The 22,257-nt window shown below is 37.6% G+C and overlaps 2 protein-coding genes across 5 annotated transcripts in view; both read left to right on the forward strand.

Moving 5' to 3' along the window:
• The window catches only part of LOC131039040 (ATP-dependent DNA helicase homolog RECG, chloroplastic), a 308,039-nt gene that overhangs the window by 68,006 nt on the left and 217,776 nt on the right, over window positions 1–22,257 (forward strand). For all 4 annotated transcript variants that reach the window (XM_057971683.2, XM_057971686.2, XM_057971685.2 and 1 more), the window contains exon 8: window positions 18,281–18,518. In XM_057971683.2, the coding sequence (XP_057827666.2) occupies window positions 18,281–18,518 (238 nt within the window). The remainder of the gene's footprint in view (window positions 1–18,280; window positions 18,519–22,257) is intronic.
• LOC131039041 (uncharacterized) lies at window positions 11,162–13,767 on the forward strand. Its single transcript, XM_057971687.2, has 3 exons — window positions 11,162–12,982; window positions 13,095–13,310; window positions 13,413–13,767. The coding sequence occupies exons 1-3, from the start codon at window positions 11,266–11,268 to the stop codon at window positions 13,655–13,657; spliced, it is 2,178 nt and encodes a 725-aa protein (XP_057827670.2). The 5' UTR covers window positions 11,162–11,265; the 3' UTR covers window positions 13,658–13,767.

The following is a 22,257-nucleotide window of genomic DNA, read 5'->3' on the forward strand; positions in this document are numbered from 1 at the left end:
GAGTTAGGGAGTCCAAGGTCCAGAGTGTATGGGAGAACATAGGAGACGGATTTGGGCCACATAGACATTCGAGATTTCAGGAACATGGTATACTCTCCAAACGCCTATGGTAAGCCCAGGCAGATGATGGAGAGTGGTATTGCTCAGGTTGCTGGTTTCCCTCCGGCCGTGCAGAATTATGAACTAGTGGTTAAGGCTGCTAGACATTATCAGCTAGAAACCAGATTAGTGGTGCTAGAGGGGATGGTGCTAGCTGATTTCACACCAGAAGCCATTGGGGAGGCATTTGATATCCCATTTCCAGATAATCCTATTGCTACAACTATTGATGAGTTGCAGGTTGCTTATGACATGAATCCTGCTAAATGCAAAACATTGATAAACGAAGAATGGTACAAAGAAAGAAGTCCCCCAAGCATTAGGATCAATAAAAAGACCTCCATAAGTGATTTTCATAACGAGTATGGTGATATGGTCACCTGACTCAGCCGGGTTATGGGACTCCCTCAATCTAATTTTTTTGAGGAATGGATGTTCTACTTTACTGAACAGGTCTTCGTTGGGAAGTCCAAGTTCGACTGGGCTTAGATCATCAACGACAATATCCATACACAGTTGATCGAGCTTGAAGAAAAGAAGTACTTTACCATGACTTCCTACTTGATTTACATGTTTGCCCGACACTAGCCACTGACAGGGTTAATCAAGAAAGGTGAGATCAGGAATGGGCCGAATCAGGTAAAGGTGTATGAATGCTACCCTCAACTGCATTATTATGACATTGCTCAAAGAGAAAAGAATAACATTGCCTACGCAATTGGTTAGTATGAGCGTGTCAATGATGCCTTTACAATGCGCCTAGTCAGATTAATGCAAGGAGGATTGCACATAAGGCTCTCAGAACAGGCTATCATTTTGATCCAGAAATATGGTGCATGGTTTATCCAATTCCCTAGGTTTACTTACATCAGAATAGCAGGCTTTGAGGTGTTGACGTGTATTTTGTACACTATCAAACACAGAATAAAATACCCAAGGGTACCTTATCCTCTCTTGAGTAAAGCCTCTGAATGCTGAAGATATCGCAAAAAAGGATCAATCAATGTGACTTCAAGGTTCTTCGTTGTAGGATCTCTACGCGCGGATAAGCGCCAGTGGTCGTTGTAAATGCTGTTTCTTCAAGGGGCCTTACGTTTTCAATCTGCAGGAACAAGATTTTCCTAAAGCTAACAGGTTCTCAAAAAAAGATCAAAAGGTAGGGTTTTCAAGAGATGAATTCTAATCTAATCCTAAGAATGACTCAATGTAGGCTAGACTTGGTGAAATTCTACCAATTTCAGTATTGCCAAGGAATTACAACTCTACTGGAATTGATGCGATCTTCTAAGGTGATTAGTGATTTTCAAATCATCAAGAATTATAGATGCTACCATAAAGATACATATCAATAGTTCAATAATGACCGAAGGTTCAAGCAATCTAAATATCTCCAGTTGACCACGCAAGGCGTCCTCACAATCAGTAAGAAGCTAGTGGTTTGGAACGCAAATCTCACCAAAGATCAAGCACAACACTTAGTCCTTCAAACTTAAATACTACTTCGACTGAGAATGATTCAAGAAAGTAAACAATCATGAAGATAGCCACCAGAATTGCAATAAAACACCACAACTTCAATATTTTATTGATCTCAAAGCCAAAATAGACAACAATTGTTTGAAATTCTTTCTTCACTACTCAATCTTGCTACAAAATAACTTTCTTCTCTCCAAAGCTCTAACTATCTATCTCCTTAATATCTAATCTCTAATCATCTAATTTCTAATGACAAAATGAAAATGAGTGAGGGTATATATAGCATCCTCAATTACAATGAACGGCCCAGATCAAAAGAAGATCAACGGTTGAGATTCTGACACCTAAACCTTAATTAGGGTTTGTTACAAAAAGTCCCTTTTTTAGTTGAACATTATTAAATGCATAGCCAAATATTTAATTGGCACAAAAATCGAGGAAACATAGACCAATGATAATTAAGATGCCACATCATTCTATAACAACCTCTCTTCTAGAACCTTATTCCCCTTCCAATGTTCTTTCTTAGCATATGCAACGAATCTGGACACAATTCCTTCAATCTCAGCAATAGGAATCTTGGGAAGATTCCTCATTCGCTCCTCCAAGTGGATAACCTGATCAAAGGCAGTGAGAAGAGCAGCTTCCCATCCAGGTTCGAGTTCTTTGATCTTCTCAATCAGGAGCATAGTAGTGAACATTAGATCCCGTTACTCATCTGTGATGACATTCTTATCTTTGCAAAAGATGACCTTGACTCTTTCTTCCAACTCTTGAAGGTCCACATCCGTCTCAACTTCGATCCTCCTACCAAGAATGGTACATAACACCTCAAACACCTTATCCTGAATTGGATGGATGATACCTTCAACTTGATTGCATTTGGTGTTGATGTCCTCAAAAAGAACCTCTTTCATCTGAAGTAGAGTTGACCACTGAAGTAAATTATGAGCTCCTCCATCCATTATCTTTTCTTGTGCTCGGATCTTCCTTGGTGTTTGTCTAATTACTTGTAGAACAGGAATGATAACATCTCTAGTGTTAGCAAAAGCGGCTACAGTTATCATTAGATTGTGGACGATCTCAAGGACCTGGATAGCTTGATGGATTGTCTTCATCATTCTTGTTGAAAATTCAATAGCTACCATGTGGGATTTGTCAATCCAAGAGCTCATAAGCTGAACCAAGCTCTTGACTCTTTCTGCCTCACCAACTGATTCGAGGGGAAGTGCTTGCACAGGAGACACTGCTGGATCCTGACGTCCCAAGGGCTGATTGAGATGACTAAAGTAGCCTCTCCAAGCACTGACTTCTCTCTCAAGCTTTCTATTCTTTTCCATTTCTTCCTTAAGCTTATCTTTAAGTGGTTCAAATGAATCGGTTGCCTCATCCAGTGCCTGTTCAGCAGTGAGGGGACCAAGCTCAAATGTTTCTACATCATACTCATCTGCAAGGATTTCACCTTCATACTTGTCCACTATTGGTGTAGCTATCTGCAATTTCCTAGATCCTGCCTCATCTGTGATCATTTTGGACATCTTGGTGGCCTTCTTCTTCTCCGTTACCTCTTGAGAATTCCCTATAAGATTCTCTAAGTCAATCACATCCTCGTCATCTTCAATCACGATCACCTTTGTCAATCTCTCCTTTAACCAATCCGGAATGGCGGATCTTGTCTCTCTAACTTGTATGTCCTTAATTAATGGTTCATCTTCTCGGAGAGGGGATGTTGCTTCATCATTATTCTTCTCTTCATGTAGCTCATCAACTTGGGGAGATTGACTTGATGAATGCTGAAGTGCCTGCCCCTTTTCAGGTTTATCATTCTGTACCATCGACTCCATAGATTCATCAACCTTAGGCACCGTCTTCTCTTGTCCCTCAACTTGACTTGTCTTTTTTCCATGTCAAGAAGATGTGCCTGATGAGCGATCTCGATTGGCCTCTTGCTTCTTGTTGGAAGGTTCTCTTTTCTCAGGTCTTTCTTTCCTCTTTGCGCCTCTAGGATGAGAATTGCCTTCACTTGCGCTTGCTCCTTCTTCTTCTGGTCTTTCCTCCAAAGTAAAAGTCATTGGTATGTTTTGTTCTCTTAACTTTTGATGTTGTACATCCACCCATCTGCGAGTACATGACAAAACTGGGGCCATCAAAGCTCTCAAGTCCGAAATCTCAGGCTCGCTCCAATCTATCTTCACCGCTTTGTCTTCTCTGTCATAGGATGACTGGAGATGTTTGCCACTGTCCTGAGCTTGATTGGCTACTCTGTAAACTTTGCATTTCCTGATGAAATCTAAAGGTAATTTGGAGTGCATCTTTCTTTTCACTTCTAAATCACTTGAGAGATTCATCCAAAAGTCCTCTACCTGAAAATCGTGTTTGTACTTCTTGCCAATTGTCTCCTCCATATAACCATGAGGATCAAAATTCTCCCTCGAGGCAAAGAATGTGAATGAATATAAAGCCAGCTCCTTCTCTGCATCCTCCGAGGCTTGAGTATTAGGACATACCTCAACTGAATTCCCCAATATGATGGGCACGGGAACTCCATTTCCATGCTTGTGTCTGAATGTCTTGGCATAAGCTGCCAACTGTCTGGTCACCTCAAGTAGTACTATCCTGTCTATCGGATACCTCGGCAACATGTAGGGAGGTGAAGGACACCCATGAACTCTGATATATGTAAACTTTTGAAACTGGATGAACCAAGCACCATACCTCTTCACAAGCTCCTGTGCATCCAGAGATAGTCGATTGTGAATCCCACCTTGCAATATCCTAGTGATGTTCATCGTGAAGGTGTCATTGACTAACTTGTAGTCGCCTCTAGGAGGATGATGCAAATGAACATAAGAATCACAAACTCTCACTTCTCCGGGTCCTCTTCCGATCACTCCTCTATGAGGTAGCCCTGCATATTCGAAACTCCTGATCAAGGCATATATGACGTATGAGCTCATGTGGAACGACTTGGTAGGCTTTAGTCTCCTCAACTACACATCCAGGCAATGGCTAATAATTCTAGCCCAATGAATCGTTCCTTTCCCTTGGACAATCACTTGAATGAAGTAGAACATCCATTTTTCGAAATAGAAGGCTTGAGGAGCCCCTGTAACTCGATTGAGCAAAGTTATCAAATCTTTGTACTCCTCCTGAAAGTCGATCCTATGTGGTGTGTTGGGAATCTTGCTCAGGCGAGGACGACTTTTGAGTAACCAATTCTTATTGATGAGATTCAGGCAAGTGTCGGGATCGTCCTCATACATTGACCTTGCTCCTTCTAGGCTTTTGTAAATCATATCTTTATGCTCTGGAAGATGGAGAGCTTCACTTATAGCCTCCTCTGAAAGGTAAGCCAAAGTGTTCCCTTCCTTGGATACGATCGATCTCGATTGTGAGTCGTAATGGCGGGCACACTTGATCATCAGCTCATGACACTGGACTGCTGGAGGGAAACCGTCCGCCTTGATGATGCCACTTTCAATTATTCTCTTTGCGACGGGTGATGGTTTGCCAATGTATTGGACCTCTCGAAACTTCTTCACATTGAAGTTTCCCAAGTTGGTATCTCCGATATTGCTCCATTTGGACACGATCCTGGTCACCAATTCTTCATTCTTCTGATCTTCCTTCATGAGAGCTGGACGACTAGTAGATGTTCCCGTCTTTGGAGTCGCCATCTTGACACCTACATAACATTTCACAATTAGTTCTTAGGCATTATATCTTGAAGCATAGAAATTAAGACTCCAAAAGGAAGATAAAAGATATTAATTTAGGAAACTTCATGATAAGTCTTGAGTTATCATTTCCTAATTAACTACATCGAACTTGGAATTTTCAAAACAAAGTTCAAAATTCAAAGCTTCAACAATGGAATAGGATGATCTCGCCATACCTCCTCTTGAGTACTAACTCTAAGAAATGATGTAAAAATAGGTGAAATTCGCTAGGCAAAACGTAGATCAAAGCTCTCCTTGAAAAAAATGCGCCTCCTTTAGCCTTCACAAGAATCAATTCCACCTCCTTCTAGCCTCCAACACTTGAAATAAATTTGCTCCAAATAGACCAGATTTCGCACTTCCTTCTTGCTTTCCAAATTCGCACTTGAAGTAATGAGTGAATGATTGATTAAACTTGATCAAAGCACCCCTATTATATAGGGCGCTCACCACTTTGCTTCTCCATAGGCCGACTTGGCAAAATAGGCGAAAAAAAAAAAAAAAATTGCAAAAAGGAGAGGCCGACTTGGCAAAATAAATAAAAATAAGATCTCAAGCACTCCATTTTCAATTTTAATTTAATAAAAAATTAATTTTAAATGCCTTTACAATAAAAATTCGATTTTTTAAGGCTCAAAATTAATTTATTAAATGCGAATGTCTTTTATTAAATGCCAATTTAATTTAATTTTTTCAAATACATTGAAGTTAGCAATTTCGACATCTAATGCAATTTGGAGGATATTAACGCTCAAAATATGGTAAAAATAAAGGATGCTACTAACTTCGCCCTGGACCCTTGGCAAGGGTCAGGAGCGAACTCTCAATTTTGCTCTTGCATTCCTCATTTTTCTTGCCCAAAACTTCATCTAGGCATTTAAATGGCATTTCTAATTGGAGTTGTGAGTTTGATTTTATTTGATCTCTAGGAGGAAAGTGCCTTTAGGACTTTTTCGCCCTGGACCCTTAGAGAGGGTCAGGAGCGATTTCTTCAATTTAGGTTAGGACCATCAAATTTTGGAGGCAAATCTTTGTTCATCACGAATTGGAGGACCTTTCCAACTTAGGACAACCTTGCCTTAGCGCGATCTTGAAGGGGAAGTTGTTGATTTTGTAAATTTCGCCCTGGACCTTCAGAGAGGGTCAGGAGTGATCTTGAGTCTTTTCGCACAAATTCTTGATCTCTTCAACTTCAAATTACCCTCAAGGCGTAGAACATCATACTTCACTCCGTTTTGAGTGTTGGAAACAAAAATATCATCTCGAAATGCAAGGAAAATGGGCACACTTGGAAATTTCGCCCTGGACCCTTAGAGAGGGTCAGGAGCGATTTTCCCCATTGTCATCAAAATTTGCACTCCTTGCATCTCAATTCCACTCCAAGGCATTTCAAAGATCGCACCTACCTTGTGCCTAGGCTTAGCTTCGCCCAATTTTGAAGACAAAGGTTGGATATTAGGTTTTTCGCCCTGGTCCCTCAGAGAGGGTCAGGAGCGATTTTACAATTTCAAGCTTATCCATCCTTTGTTAGCCCTCCAAATTATCTTCAACGGGCAAAACACACCTTCTTCCATTTATTTCAATCACAAAACTTGTTTTGTCCTTGCAAGAAAATTGCACTCTCAGAATCTAGCTCCGGACCTTCAGTGAGGGTTAGGAGCGCCTTTGCAAACTTAAGTTATTTTCTTTCACCTTTCCCTTTGAAATCACCTTGATAAGGAAGAACTTTCCTTTTTCACGCTATGAATAAATCTTTAAGCCAAACAAGTGATAAAATAATGTGTCTTCCAAGAAAATCGCTCTGGACCTTCAGTGAGGGTCAGGAGCGCTTTCTTTGCTTCTTGGCATATTTCCTTGTTCTTTAAACTCCCAATTGCTTCTAAGGTATAAAACATCATCTCTTCCTCTTATCCAAGTCAGGTTTTGCCTCAAAATTTCAAACAAAGAGGAGAATCTTGAAAAAACGCCATGGGCCTTCAGTGAAGGTCAGGAGTGCCTTTTGTTTTTTGGGTTGATTTCCTCCTTTGTTGACCACTCAAATTATATTCAACGGATAGAACATGCTTTCCTTGATCTTTTCCAATCATAAAATCACTTTGATCCTGCAAGAACAGTGTAAGTTTGAAAATCAAGCTCCAGACCTTCAGTGAGGGTCAGGAGCGAATTTGATGATTCCAACAAGATCCTCCATCATTTCGAGTTAAAACTCTTTTAGGCGGGTGGAGAAAGTCATTCGTTCTCTATTCATGCTCACCACTTGGTTCTTTTTCACTGCAAGATGAGGGAATTCAAAATTTCGCCCTGGACCTTCAGCAAGGGACAGGAGCGATTTTGCCCCTAACCTTCAAAATTCACCATTTTTCATGCCTTCAAATTTTGAAAAGCATCAAACCACGTCCAATCGTCCCTCCTGGAGACCCTGCACAAAACAATTTAGAAAAGTCGGTGACAAATATGCCTTCAATAACATTTTCGCCCTAGACCCTTAGAGAGGGACAGGAGCGATTTTATCCTTTCTGGCTAATCCATCCAAAATTTAAGTCTCCAATCACTTCACAAGGCAGAGTTAGGTCATTCTCAAGGCTAGGAACCAGTTAGCAAGCCTATCAAAAACAAGAAATTGCACTTAGGATAAATTTCGCCCTAGGCCCTCAGCAAGGGACAGGAGCGATCTTTGCAAACTTAGGCATCATCTTACCTCCAAAATTTGATCAAAACTTACCTAGGCAAGAACACACAATTTCACCTTCAAAATGCTAACACTTAGACAAAATTTGGATTTTTACCCCCAAAAAACCCTGATTAGACCTAACCTGAGACCTATTTAACTCCCCTGGAAGACTTACCTTATTTCAACAATCTCAACTCTTCGGGAGGACACTTAATAACTTTCAAAATTTGACTGGACTCTGCTTGAATAACATCAGAAGAAACCCTTAAGGCTTAGCCCTAGCCCAGACAAACCACTCACTCACTCAAAACCCTAAAAGCAGAGAGAAGAACAGACAAAACAAAAGCAAAAAAAAGGGGGTCCCCATTCTAATGGGGCGATGTGTGAAATGGTCACAACATGAGGGAACACCATTCCGGCTTCCACGCTATCCATCAGACAAAATAGACTCAGGATCCCGGCAAAACTGAAGAGCAGCCATCACAAGAGGATATTCGACAGTTGTTCAGCGAGGTAGGAGAGAACTCAACCATGAGTAAGGGATTGGATACTGCATCCGTTCCTTCTATGACCGATCAATTGTAGGTAGGTAGTGAGCCAACTGATGCCTCGAAGGGACAGAGTGGGAATTTTGCAATTACATTTGGACATACCATCCCTCAGGATTGGCTAATTGCTCGTGCACAGTGGAAAGCAGCCGTCAAGCCACCGATCAACTTGGAGGATATCTTCTCTTGCATAGGAGAAATAAAGTCCAAAGGTAAGAAAAAGCCCAAGACTTACTTTAGGATCACTAAGGATGAGCAAAGGAACCGCACCATTCATATTGCCACCCCACCCGCAGATAAACCAGCGGGTCAAATTGCATTAGCTGATTATAGTATTGCGACCATCCCAATAGGGCTTGCCACCAAAGAGCAGGAAAGGGAAGAGTTCAAAGATTCCATGCTTTGAGAATATAGATCATACTGGAGAATGTAGATAGCCTCCTAGAGGGTATTCGTTATAAAATGTTTAATCCTCCTATGCCTCCAGCAACCGAACTGATCAAGTTGTGCCTAATATTCCAGGAGTACGTTCGGGTAGAGCGTGCAGCCGATCGGGATATCTGGGGAGAGTACTTGCGCGACGAGGTCGAATTTGTGGAAAAAGAGTCCAGCAGGAAAAGAAAAAGTGCTTTCCTAAAGTATATGTTTCTTTTAAAAATCTTAAAGTTCAGTTTTTCAGACATAAAGTTATTTCCTAACTACCAAAGCTGTTGTAAATTTTAAGCTCCGTGCACGTGCACTTTTTGGAGCAGCTTTTTGGTTAGTTATTGATTACCTTTTTGGTAGTTATTGTTTCCCCTTTTGTTGTTGTTGATATTTTGCCTCCCATTTATGGGTATGGGCAGTTTTGATAGAGGATGAGTCTAGCCCCCTTGTCTAAGTTTAATCTTGGCCATTCATCCATTTTGAGAACTCTATATAAAGGAGTTAGCTTCTCCTTTATTTCAGGCAGAAAGTTAAAGATTGTTGCAAAAACTATGGCAAAATATATACAAAATTTAATGGATGTTAAAGCTGTGTCTTTTTTATTGTGAGTGCATGGTCCTCTTCTCCATCTATCTTATATTTCTGCAACTATATTTATTTTCAGACAGTTTATTTATGCATGTATTTGATGGAAATCTTGGTTCATACCAGTGAAACAATGATCGGGAAAAAATCGCGATCGATCGCGATTAATCGGGAATCGCAGAGGGTCGCGTTTTTTTCCCCGAAAAAATCACGAAATACGCGTTGACCGCGGGTCAACGATTTTTTCCCGTTTAAACGTGATTAAGCCCGATTAATCGACAGGTATTAATCGGAAAAAATAAAAATCGCAATTATTTGCACGAAAACCCTAAAAACACGAAAAAGGTGCAAAAGTTTCGGAAAAAAATCTACAAATGGACGCCGCCTCCCTATTGTTTTTCGTCCAAAGTTTGCAGGTGGGAAATTTGAAGTCCGTTCGTAATTATTCGGGCTTCCGATTTTCCGAGATTGATTGTCCGAGAAGGAGATCACCAAGCCGGACTGTTTCTTATAGTTTAGCGCGCCATCACTGCATTCATCGAGCCTTCCAGGTAGGGTATTTACAGTTAAATTTTTGTTTTACAAATTTTGTTTTTATAGATTTTATTTAATATTATGTTCGTTTTATTTAATTTCTTAGTTTAAACTTTATTTAATTTCTTAGTTTGTTTTAACAGTATATTAAATTTAACTGTTAAATATACTGTTAAATTTAACAGTTAAATTTAATATACTGTTTTATTAAATTTAACAGTTAAATATATTTAACAATATATTAAAATTTAAATATACTTTTTGTTTTACAAATTTTGTTTTTATAGATTTTATTTAATATTATGTTCGTTTTATTTAATTTCTTAGTTTAAACTTTATTTAATTTCTTAGTTTGTTTTAACAGTATATTAAATTTAACTGTTAAATATACTGTTAAATTTAACAGTTAAATTTAATATACTGTTTTATTAAATTTAACAGTTAAATATATTTAACAATATATTAAAATTTAAATATACTGTTTAATAATTTAACTGTTAAATTTATTATACAATATACAGTATATTTAATAGTTAAATATTAACTATTAAATATATTGTATATTGTCTAATAAATTTAACAGTTAAAGTTAAACTATATAATAAATATAGTTTAATTTAATTTATTAGTTTGTTTTATAGAATTATATTTAACAGTATATTAAATTTAACTTTTAAATTTAATATACTGTTACATTAAACTTAACTGTTACGTATATTAACATGCTGTTAAAATTTAATTGTTAAATTTATTAGTATATATTTAACAGTATATCAAATTTAACTGTATATATTTAACAGTATATTAAATTTAATATACTGTTAAATATATACAGTTAAATTTAATATACTGTATAAATTTATTAGTATATATTTTCAGTATATTAAATTTATTTACTGTATATATTTAACAGTATATTAAATTTAACTGTATATATTTATATACAGTTAAATTTAATATACTGTTAAATATATACAGTTAAATTTAGTATATATTTAACAGTATTTTAAATTTAACTGTATATATTTAACAGTATATTAAATTTAATATACTATTAAATATATACAGTTAAATTTAATATACTGTATAAATTTTCAGTATATTAAATTTAGTAACTGTATATATTTAGCAGTATATTAAATTTAACTGTATATCCCTCAAAAGTTTAAGATTGAGTGTAATGTTTTTACAGATCTGATTCTTGATAATGCCGCGTCAAAAAGACTTTGCATGGACACATTGCACAGCAGTTCCGGGTAGCACGAAGGTCAAGTGCAATTGGTGTCTAGAAGAGATCAGTGGTGGAATTTATCGTTTCAAATGGCATTTGTCCAAAGAACGAGGAAATAACACCGTGATATGCAAGGCATGCCCTGCAGATGTCTCGTATCAGGCAAAGCAATCTCTTGACGGGATTGCTGAGAGTAAGGCCAAAAAGGCAAGAATTGGGGTTGAACTAGGTTCTAGTTCTGCAGATCCCAGGATGAACCATTTGGGTGAGGAGGATGGTGAAGATGGGAGTTTCAAGGAATCTGGGTCGACACATAATTCTATAGCACGTGGACCAAACACAGGTGGAGGAAACACTAATGCTTTCTTCCAACCTCGTACCACAGCAGGATCACAAACCACTTTGGAGAGTACAGGATGGAGGAAAACTGTCACTGAACAAGCAAAGAAGGCAATTGCTAATTATTGGTACTCCTCTCACACGGCATTTCATGCTTCCAGAAATCCATATTGGCAACCCATGATAGATGCTATTGCAGCTGTAGGTCCTGGGTTTCAAGCCCCATCTTGTGAATCATTAAGGGTTGGTATGCTGAAAGATGCAGTAGAGGATGTTCAAGATGTTGTTAAACAACATCGATTGCAGTGGGCTAGAACTGGTTGCAGCATCATGTCAGATGGTTGGACAGATAGAAGGAACCGAACTCTCATTAACTTCCTTGTCTCTTGTGAGATTGGCACTGTTTTTTTGAAATCTGTGGATGCATCTAATATGATGAAATCCACAAATGCATTGTTTGAGATGTATGACGTGGTAGTTACAGATGTAGGGCCACAAAATGTGGTTCAATTTATCACAGACAATGCTGCTGCTTGTGTTGCTGCAGGGAGACTTCTGACAGATAAATATCCTTCCATGTTTTTTACACCATGTGCAGCACATTGCCTTGATCTAACCCTAGAGGACATTGGAAAAATTGAATGGGTTAAGGCGGCATTTCAGAAAGCTCACAAGGTTACCAAATTTATTTATAATCACACAAGGGTTTTGGCTATAATGCGCTCTTTCACAGGTGGCAAGGAGCTAGTTCGACCAGGAGTGACAAGATTTGCAACATATTTCCTTGCATTACAAACATTATGTGAACAAAAAGGTAATTTGAGGCGAATGTTTGTTTCAGCTGAGTGGATGGAGTCTGGTTTCACAACTCAAGCAAATGGCATAGCAGTGGCAGAGTATATGTATTCTACCACATTTTGGGAATCTATTGAACAAATTGTAGAATTTTCAGAGCCTTTAGTAAAAATCTTGAGACTAGTGGATGGAGATAAACCCCCCATGGGATATGTGTATGAGGCCATGGATAGGGCCAAGGAGGTGATAAAGAGTAAGCTGGAAAATAACAGGGATAAGTATATGCCGTTGTGGGACATAATTGATAGGAGATGGGATGGACAAATGCACACTCCTCTCCATGCTGCAGGATATTTTCTCAATCCTCTGTTATTCTATAAGACTGACTTCCTAGAAATTGATGCTGAGATCAAACAAGGCTTCTTCAAGTGCATGGAAAAAATGTTTCCTGACTTGGAAAAATTTGATGCGGCTACGATAGAGCTGGAAATGTACAAGCATGCTAAGGGCTTTCTCTCTTCTAGGGCTGCTATACAAAGCAGAAAGACAATTCAACCAGGTAGACTCTATAAACTTTTGACAATCTCTTTATTTTGCCAACCACTAAGTTTGTTAAGATTATAAGATATTCTTAGTCTTACAATATCATCTCCATATAATGTGTTTTTCAGCTGCATGGTGGGCTTCTTTTGGAGATGAAATACCAAATTTAAGGTGGATGGCGGTGCGTATTTTGAGCCAACCATGTAGCTCATCAGCTTGTGAGCGTAATTGGAGTGTGTTTGAACACATACATTCTAAGAAACGCAACCGCCTATCACAACAACGGCTGAATGACTTGGTATTTGTTCATCACAACCTCCGCTTGAAGATAAGGAAAGCTCAAGGTGAGAATATTAATATATAGTTGCAGTTTTTTGAATTGTATTCACTATTCATTGATTTTTCATTTGTAAGGGAAACACTAATTTCTACATGGGCAAAATCAGGAACTATTGAGGAATGCTTGCCAATTGACCTCGATGAGATATATCCAGAGTGCGAGTTGATTGCTGCTGATGATGCTGATGATGATGATGATGATGTTGATGATGATTATGTTGTTGCTGATCGTCCGATTGTGTCTGAAGATTTTGATATCATGAGGCAAGCCAACTTTCGTCCTGAATGGGTTGAAGGAATTAGGACAGGCTCTTGCCCAGGAGCTTCATCATCAGGGCCTCCTGCCCTCTAGCATGTCATTGCCTACATTTGAGATTTTGGAATTTTGTACTTAATTTACAGGTTGACTTTGTTCAAAGTCACAAACTATATTGTAATTGACATTTTGACATCTATCACCATCTAGATATTATTTATGGTGCAGTATATTTTGTGGAACGTAATCAGTGATATGAATATAAGCAACGAAAATCTATTTCTTGCAATTCATGTTTTCAAGTGTCTATTTTATTTGCCTACAATATCTCTATGCCATGGAAATACCCTAAAATATATTAAAAAAGTAGTTTTTGATTGTTTTTCTGCAATTTTTTATGTTTTTTTGTATATCCGATTTTTTCCCGATTTTTTGAAAAAATCTTATACTTTTGTTTTGCCGATTAATTCCCCAAACGATTATTGTTTCTATGGTTCATACCATTAGGAAATAGTTGATTGTTATTCGCTCTGCATGGTTAGTCTGAGCCCATTTTTGTGCGCAGTTCGGTTATTAGATTTGGATGAATGGGTGTAAGAGCCCATCATTTGTATTTAGTAGCTTGAAAATTCAAAATCCCTAGATGATTGCACTGGTTTTTACCTAGTTGAGCTAATTAGCTGGCAAAGTAATTTCTAGTTATTTTAAGACTTCCGTCTATGTGTTCAAATATGCTGTCTTAGTTAAATTAGCTAGCTGTTCTTATTTACTCTTTATCCTTATCCCTCCTTTTTCCCCTTTTTTATTAAAAGAAGCCCGCAAGTCAAGCTGAAGTAGCATCAATTAGAAGCAAATCAGATGAAATAAGACTGTAAGTTTTTAGGGAACCTGTGAAGCCAATTCCATCTAACCGTAAGTCCCCTTTGTGTTTCCAGCAAAACACATCAACTACTAAGCTATCCTGCAGTTAAGAGATGACAACCGAAACATTGAGGTCATCCCTATTGTTGAATTTAACACAGCATTAGGGATTTCCTTATCTCAAGAGAGGATAGGATTCTTAGCATTCTATTCTGCGTTGGCCGGATGAAGTCGTAGTTCCGCGACTTTAGACACGTCAACACGCTCCTTGAGAATTCAACTAAATTGGAGGATGGTTCTCGTTCAAACCATCGTTCCTTTTTATATTAATCCAACCAAAACTGACACTCCAAATATAGGTAAAGACAAGGATTGACATATAAGACATGTGACATGATCATTTCACAAACATAATCAACTCATAAAAAGTTCAAATTTGGTGGTGTCAAAACAAGGCCAACGAGGCATCATCCATTTCAAGTAAGAGGAGTACTGATGGGACAAAGGGTGATTTGTGCGGTGTATAGTGCAACAACTAATAATGTCATTAATAAGGATCTTGTGGTGAGGTGAGGAATTCAAGTTGAGGACCTTCTAGGATTTAGAATTAGGATGGCAAACTGATTCAAAATAAAGTTTCACTAAGTTGATTTCATTGCTAAGCATCTAGTTGCATGGATATACACTCATCGATGCTTTCTATGTGATTGGGATTGGGATTGGGATTGATGATATTGGGAATTCCGTGGTTGCACTCTCTTGGTAAATATAGTCAGGATTTCCAAACAAGAGAGTTAAAGTTCACTATTGACAGAAGAAAGATAGTGTTGAAGGCATGGAAAAATGATCCTCTAAAGGTAGTGACGGCGAAGAGGTCGGAAGCATTGTGTGCACATTTCGAAGTCGTTCCTGAGGTATGTCATTACGATAAGATTCATTCTCATGTTGGATCTACATTGTCTAACTTTAATGAAGAATTGATGAATGTGGGAATCAGAGTAGTGCAATGGACATTAAATAAGAACAAGAGACACGATCTTGACTTTGGCAGTTTGATACAGATGATTATTCGACTGGTTTCTAGGAAGGATAAGTGGATAGCAGTTGTAGGTGTCTTGCAGCATAGTGTTTCCAGTAGGAGTTCATATTGGCCTCTGAGATTGATATGGGATCCTGGTGCCAAATTGCTTGAGGGCAAGCAATCTTGGGCGGGAGGACTTGTAATGTACCATTTTGGACAGGTTTGGGGAACGTAAATATTATTTAATTTCCTAGGCTTAAAAAGTATTAAATTATTTAATGTTATGCTTCAAGTATAATTGAAATAATATTAAATGATTATTGACTTTAATTAAAGTCACTAATCAATGATGGGAAAGGAAGGTAGCTGAAAAGGAATAGTATATTAATGTCTTTGGGGATTGATGAAGATATGATTTGGATTAATAATTTCTCTTCACTATAGATTTGAGAGTTTTCTCAAAATTATATTTTTGGAAGGGAGACGTGAGAAATCCACTTTTGGCAGTGAAACCATCTGCCCTAGGTGGACTTGGAAGAATCATCTAGATTCTTCAGTTGGGATAAATATGGAGTTATGGAGATCTGGAGACAAATTTCAGAGATTAAGGATTCAATATTCAGAGTGAGCTGCCAGGTTTCAGGCAAGGTTATATTATTTTATTATAAAGGTTTTCATTGTATATTCCTTGTATCGTGCAGTTCTGGAAGATTATTACCGTCTCATTATATGATTTGATTACAGCAAAAGGAGATTCATCTCTATTGGGAGGTTCATTAATATTCACCTGATATTATCAGAATGGAATTAACATAATGAGACGTTTATATTTCTGAGCCGCAAATAGCAAATAAATCTTGTCGTGGTCTTCTTTAAATTTCTGTGCTCTCCATGTTGTGAATTTGAAAAGGGGAAAATAAATATTTTCCTGGCAATGAATATCGGCTCGATTAAGCCATTAAGTATTTATGAGTAAATATTTGATTCATTTGATTATTGGCCAAGTGACGCAGCGGAAGGAGTTGTAATTTCAATTAAAGGAAGGAATACAAACATTATCGGTCAAGTATTTTTGAAGGCTGAGCCATCTCTCATAGCACTGAGGACAGGTTATGATTCTCAATTGCCACCTTTTGTGAATGCTTGAGCGCTTGATTTAGTTTCTGAAAGAGTCAATATTGCTGGATATGTTCAGGCAGATGTTCATTTCCTGTGCACAAGAATTCTCTCCGTAGTGCAAGACACTTCCCCTTGTGGCATGGAAATCTCATATCTTGACCATAATAGTATTTGCACTGCGTGAAGAACTAATGTTTGGGTGGTTTCGAATATTCACATTGTGGGGGATAAGGCAGTGGATATCTGCGGTTAATCTCTTATACTTGTCCACCTCATCCTCATGGAAGGAGCCGTTATGGTTAATTGGTATTCTTCAGGCTGGGCATGAGTTTGGATTTCTGTCTCTTCATGCGCGTGGACTACCATCCCTCACCTGTGCATAGGTATGTCAACCTGGTTTGGTATTACAGACAGCTACTTTCTTGATTGGTGCTGCTCTCTATCTATTATCGATAACTCTTATTGGAAAGAATATTTGTATACCATCGCATGAAGCTCCTATTAACAGTTACAATTTCAAGAACAGAAGAATGACTCATCTGTCATAGACTGAAACATGCAAATTAAAGGTCAGAGTTTAATATTTCTATTGTTCAGAAATCTGCCTTATACTGTTTCTTTGAACTGCATAAACATAAAATTTCAGTCAAATGTTAGTGTGTCCAATCGTATTTGCATCATGATATGAATTTATGTTTGTGAATTTTGAGTTGTTAACATATTCAGCTACTTATGAATGTACAAGTCCACAACACATAACATCACTAAGCAATTAAAGCATACAACCAGCATTAGAGCAAAGTGTTTGATGAAATCTCTCCGTTGGAAAGATCTTAAAACAACCATTGAGGATATTACTGAAGGTAACTGATCAGAGGTTTAATGTTCACCTTGTCTTGATCCCATGAACATTTCTTCTTAACCGCTGCTGTTGACCATATACTAGCTCCAGCTTTTATTTCATTTTATATAGCAATCATTGTTTCTTATTTGTGCCTTCTGTGGAATGAAAATAGTAACCATTCTAACTTTCAGTTTATACTGGACTCTGTTTGGTCCTTGCCTCCCTTCACATAGCTATTTTGATTCATACTTGTAAATGGCCAGAGTTTACCTGCCTATATCTATAGCTTTAGTTCCCCAACTGGGCCAAAACAAGTGTCTGATAGGTGGATAGGGCTGCCATTTACCTCTACTGATGCTATCATTGTTTTATTTTAGTTTTTTGGTTCTTGGTGAGCTTTTCAACTTTTAGTGTAGTTTTTTCTACCATTTTACTATTCTATTGTAACTTAATGCATTCACAAGTCTCATTGACCTAATATGATTAACCACAAACATTTGTATAAACTTTTTTCTTTCTTGACAAAGATCATTCAACAAGGCAACAATAAAATCTTGCTTAGAGCTGTGATCTGAATGCTTGGTAAAGTGTTGAATGACAACTGAATTTTTGATGAAACCATATGTTTGAGCCAAACTAAGCTTGTATATGTTGGTTTGCATCTGCATTCTGTTTTCAACATAGAAGAACAGAATTAACAACAAATGTATTGAATGTTAATGCGCTAATAAATTGTATTGAGTTCATTTTTCTGCTTTGCTTTAACAGAAAATATAATTCATTTGCAGCTCTTCAATGGAAGGTTCCTTTCATTAAATAAATCTGAATCTGGGAAAGCTTATTGATTAAATCCTTTGCTGTGTACTGCTTGCAGTGGGCAAAAGAGAGGACATCTGCGTGGACTGATTGAAGTCATTGTTGAATGTCAAATCCGTAGAGCTGATGAAAGCTGTTCAGAAAGCAATCTAAATTGTGACAAAATGGAAAATAAAAAGACCATATATCTCCATTTGAAGAGATATGTTCGTGGACCCCGCTTTGCAAATTTTGGGTTTCTAAGTAAAGCTGAGGCTAAGTACCCCGAAGGTAGTCATGTAGCAGTAAGTGGCAAGGTAGGAAGACAATCTCTGTAATCATTATTTTTCATAGGACTTCTAATCATCTATAATTACATTTTAGAATCTGGTTGTTTTCTAGAAATATTTTGTGTGTTTAGAAGCATGTGTATGTCCTAAATCATTTATCATTTTTACTTCAGTTTTTTTTGGCTCAGTTTACTTTTTCAGAATCTTCTTGCGACTAAACTATAGCAAATCAAATGTCAAGGTGTATTTCAATATCTTTGTTATTTGCAACATTATGTTAGGAAATTTTGAGTTGTGTTAAGTTGTTTCCGTCTTCAATGAATATGCAAGTATCAGATTTCCATGCTTGTGCAGTTATATGCTTTTTGGGACAACCAAGAACATTATATTCCCCCCTATGCCAAAGCTCAAGCTTGACTAAGTTGGTGTAAATACACCTTTTATTTTATGTTAAAATTTAGGTTAATTTTCTACATTGGCCTTGGTATCTAGGGTGTGCACTTTGAACAAACATGTGCACCTGCAATCTGGAATGGAAAGTGAATATGTTTCCAAAGTATTTGGTAGGTGCTTACCATGAGGTGGCACCTCGAGAGCCATCTTTCAACTACTTACATTTGGGATGCTCATAGCTATTTGTAAAGCAAATTGAGACATGAATCAATACCAGTTGGAAGCAATCTTGGTGTTCTTGTATCTGTTTCAGCGTCATGTTGTCAAGCTAGCAATCTCATGTTTTGATAGGTTATATGTTTCCTCAGGGTCTGTGGGTGAATTCCCTTGTCGATTTTTACATGATATCAGGTTCTGAAGGGTTCCAATTACTCCTATAGCATCTTGTCTGGTTCATTGTTGTTGTTGCATTTTTGGCCACTTTCAGATATTTTAACGTAGGGTTTGCCAAACTCATATCTGTTTTCAACATTTTCTTTTTGCAGCTGTAAAAATATCAGAGTTGACTCCAATTCTGTCTTGATCAGATGTTATGCAACAAATTTATGTCAGTTTGATGCTTTGTTTCATATTTTCCATTCTATTATTTTTATTTAAAAAAATAATTGAGATCATTTTGTTGTTATAAAAGGGGAATTTTTTTTACTAACAATAAAGTTAGGGGGAGGTTTCTTTAGCTTACCATCCCTGATGTAAGGCTGGTGTCCTGTTAAGCAGTCCACAACAACCTCCGTTGGCCATCCCCATTGCCCTCTTTATTGATCTCTTGTTTCCCAACACGTCCATACCAACTATCACCTAGTCATCTATGTGCAGCTCTCCTGCCTTGGAATTCTCAACCCTTCTTTTGCTGTTCCTGTTGGAAAATCCATGGCCACTGCCCATCATTGTAGTGCTTTAATAAAGTGCCATATATTTTCTTACATGAGCTTAGCTTTTGTGCTTCACAATCCCTGTTTGAAGCACTTGTCCTTGCTGTTTCCGGCCAGTGCCTTCCACTTTATCCCTTGCTGCTTGACACCTAGTGTGGGACTTCTTTAAGTCAACCTTTCTGCTGCTGGTCCTAGTGCGTCCTGACTAGCAATTGACTTACCTTCACTGCTGACTCACCTTACTTGTGTTGATCAGCCTAAAGTTGACCCTGACTGCCCCATGATGTCAAATACAACCACCTTTTTGAGCTGTCCCTTTCAGGTCTGATTGCCTTTCATCCAACTCCAGCTAAGCTTAGTGCTCTTCTTGGTCTCCAGCAAGTTTGCACCTAGCATAAGCTAGTTTATCATTGTCGAAGACAAAAGTGTGGCCTGATTTGGCAGGAGGCTAAACCTCTAATAAAAGTCACTTTTTGTAGGTACTGGTCGCATGGGTTCTTGAGCACTCTGTAAGGGGGGCTAAGTTTTTTGCCCTCACCAATTCACCTTTTGTTTTGGAGATCCCTTCTTTTGTCCACAACTTTTCCATACAGGAGTGTTCTTAAGCATTTTTGGAATTCTTGGAAAGCACATCGTAGTTTTTTTTTTCTACTGGAACATACTTTTCCGTAGTCTTTTAGGAAACTCTTTTGGAATTATTTTGTGCCAAAAACTATTAAGCGTCATTCCTTTTGAGTCTGGAGCAGTTTTGAGTTTTTATTGAATTATTGTATTTTTGTGAGATCTATCTAGTGGTGGAGTCATTTCAGATTTATGTTAACTACTATAATCTGTTCTTTTTGTTTTCATAATCTATTAGCAATTCCAATTTGAGTACATTCTGAAGTAGTAACAATGAAATTGTAAGATGAAATAAGTTAATATGTTCTCAAATTTTGTGGGGACACTATATAGGAACTATTGTTTATGCCTTGTTTAAAGTGTGTTGATGTGCATGCATTATCACAACATCTAATGAATTTCGTTGTTTCCATGCTTTTCTTTCTCTATTTCCCAATTGGTTATCTGATAGATTGCAGAGTTTCTTTTCCAACACCTTGTTAGGAAAGTGGTGTCTAACCTTGCAATAATAAAAGCTTATGGTTGATAAATGAGCGTAGGGGGTTGGGCACTCCCCTTATAGGGTCTAGGGGGAATGGCCCCACTAGAAGGGGGTCCAATGGTAGTGCGCCTTAGTGGGGGTTCGGGTGCAACACCCTTGAAAGCCACATTTTATGTATAATTTATCATTGTAAATCTTGACCATTTATCATTTAGTCTGTGATGGTGGATATTTTGTGTGCTTTTCTTGTCCTAGAAGGCACCCTATTTTATGAGAGCATTGCATTATGACTGTGTATTTTGTGATGTATTGTGAGAGTTTGATAGCTGTTGAGTTGCCTCGAGATGTTTGTTGGTGATACTCCTGGGAGAAGCTTTCTTTGCAAGTATATTATAATCTATTGTTGATTAATGAATAGTATATCGGGTGGATTTTGGAGTGTAGGGTTGTTCTCCCAAAAGGGTTTTCCCCATGTAAATCATTGTGTTGTGGTATGTATGTTATATATGTTTATTTTTGTTAAGTTTTTGTAATTGTTGTAAATATCTAAAGAGTTTTGCATAGCCCTCCTCTCAAGGTTAGTGTCTACTCTTAACTTTCTTACAATTGGTATTAGAGCTTGATCATCTTTGGTTTTAGTTGTGGGTTGTTGAGTTTTTTAAATTAATCCAGAGTTGAGTGGGAGTTTGGGGAAAAGATACTTTGTGATCTTGTTGTAGGAATTTTTAGATGGCAAGTTCATGTTGGTTGAAAATTTTGTACACCTGGGGAATGTACAAAATTGTGGTTTCAGCCACAGTGCGTGAGTATGATACTCTCCTAATTAAGGGAACTCCCGCTACCTATAAACTATTCTTAAACTAAAAATGGATGAGACAATAGTTTTTCCTTCTTCCTTCAAGAAAAACTATATCCTTTTCTCTTCACAGAAAAGAGATAGCAATTGAAAATAACAGTAGTAACAACTTATAAAATAAAGTGAGAGAAAGAAAATAAAGTTTCTTGAAAGCACAAAGACTTCTGTCACTTCCTTCGGGACAGGACTATAATATCAAGCTCAAAGTCTCGAATATGTGAAATCCTATCTACCCTTTTCTAAATTAATGATAACAAGAACGAAGTATGGCAGCACAAAGTCTGAAATATCTTATTCTTCTCTTCATAAAACAACAAGAACTAGTGTGAGCTCAAAGTCTCCCAACTATTTCTTATCACAAAATCTACTTCTACTTCCTCTCAAGAACAAGTGTAGGCTCAAAATCCTACAACTTCTCTCAACAAAATATCTACTCTAACTGATATTAATCTCCAATACTTGCAACACAAAGTCTGCAAATCA

The sequence above is a fragment of the Cryptomeria japonica genome, chromosome 6, assembly GCF_030272615.1.
Source record: "Cryptomeria japonica chromosome 6, Sugi_1.0, whole genome shotgun sequence".
NCBI lineage: Eukaryota > Viridiplantae > Streptophyta > Pinopsida > Cupressales > Cupressaceae > Cryptomeria > Cryptomeria japonica.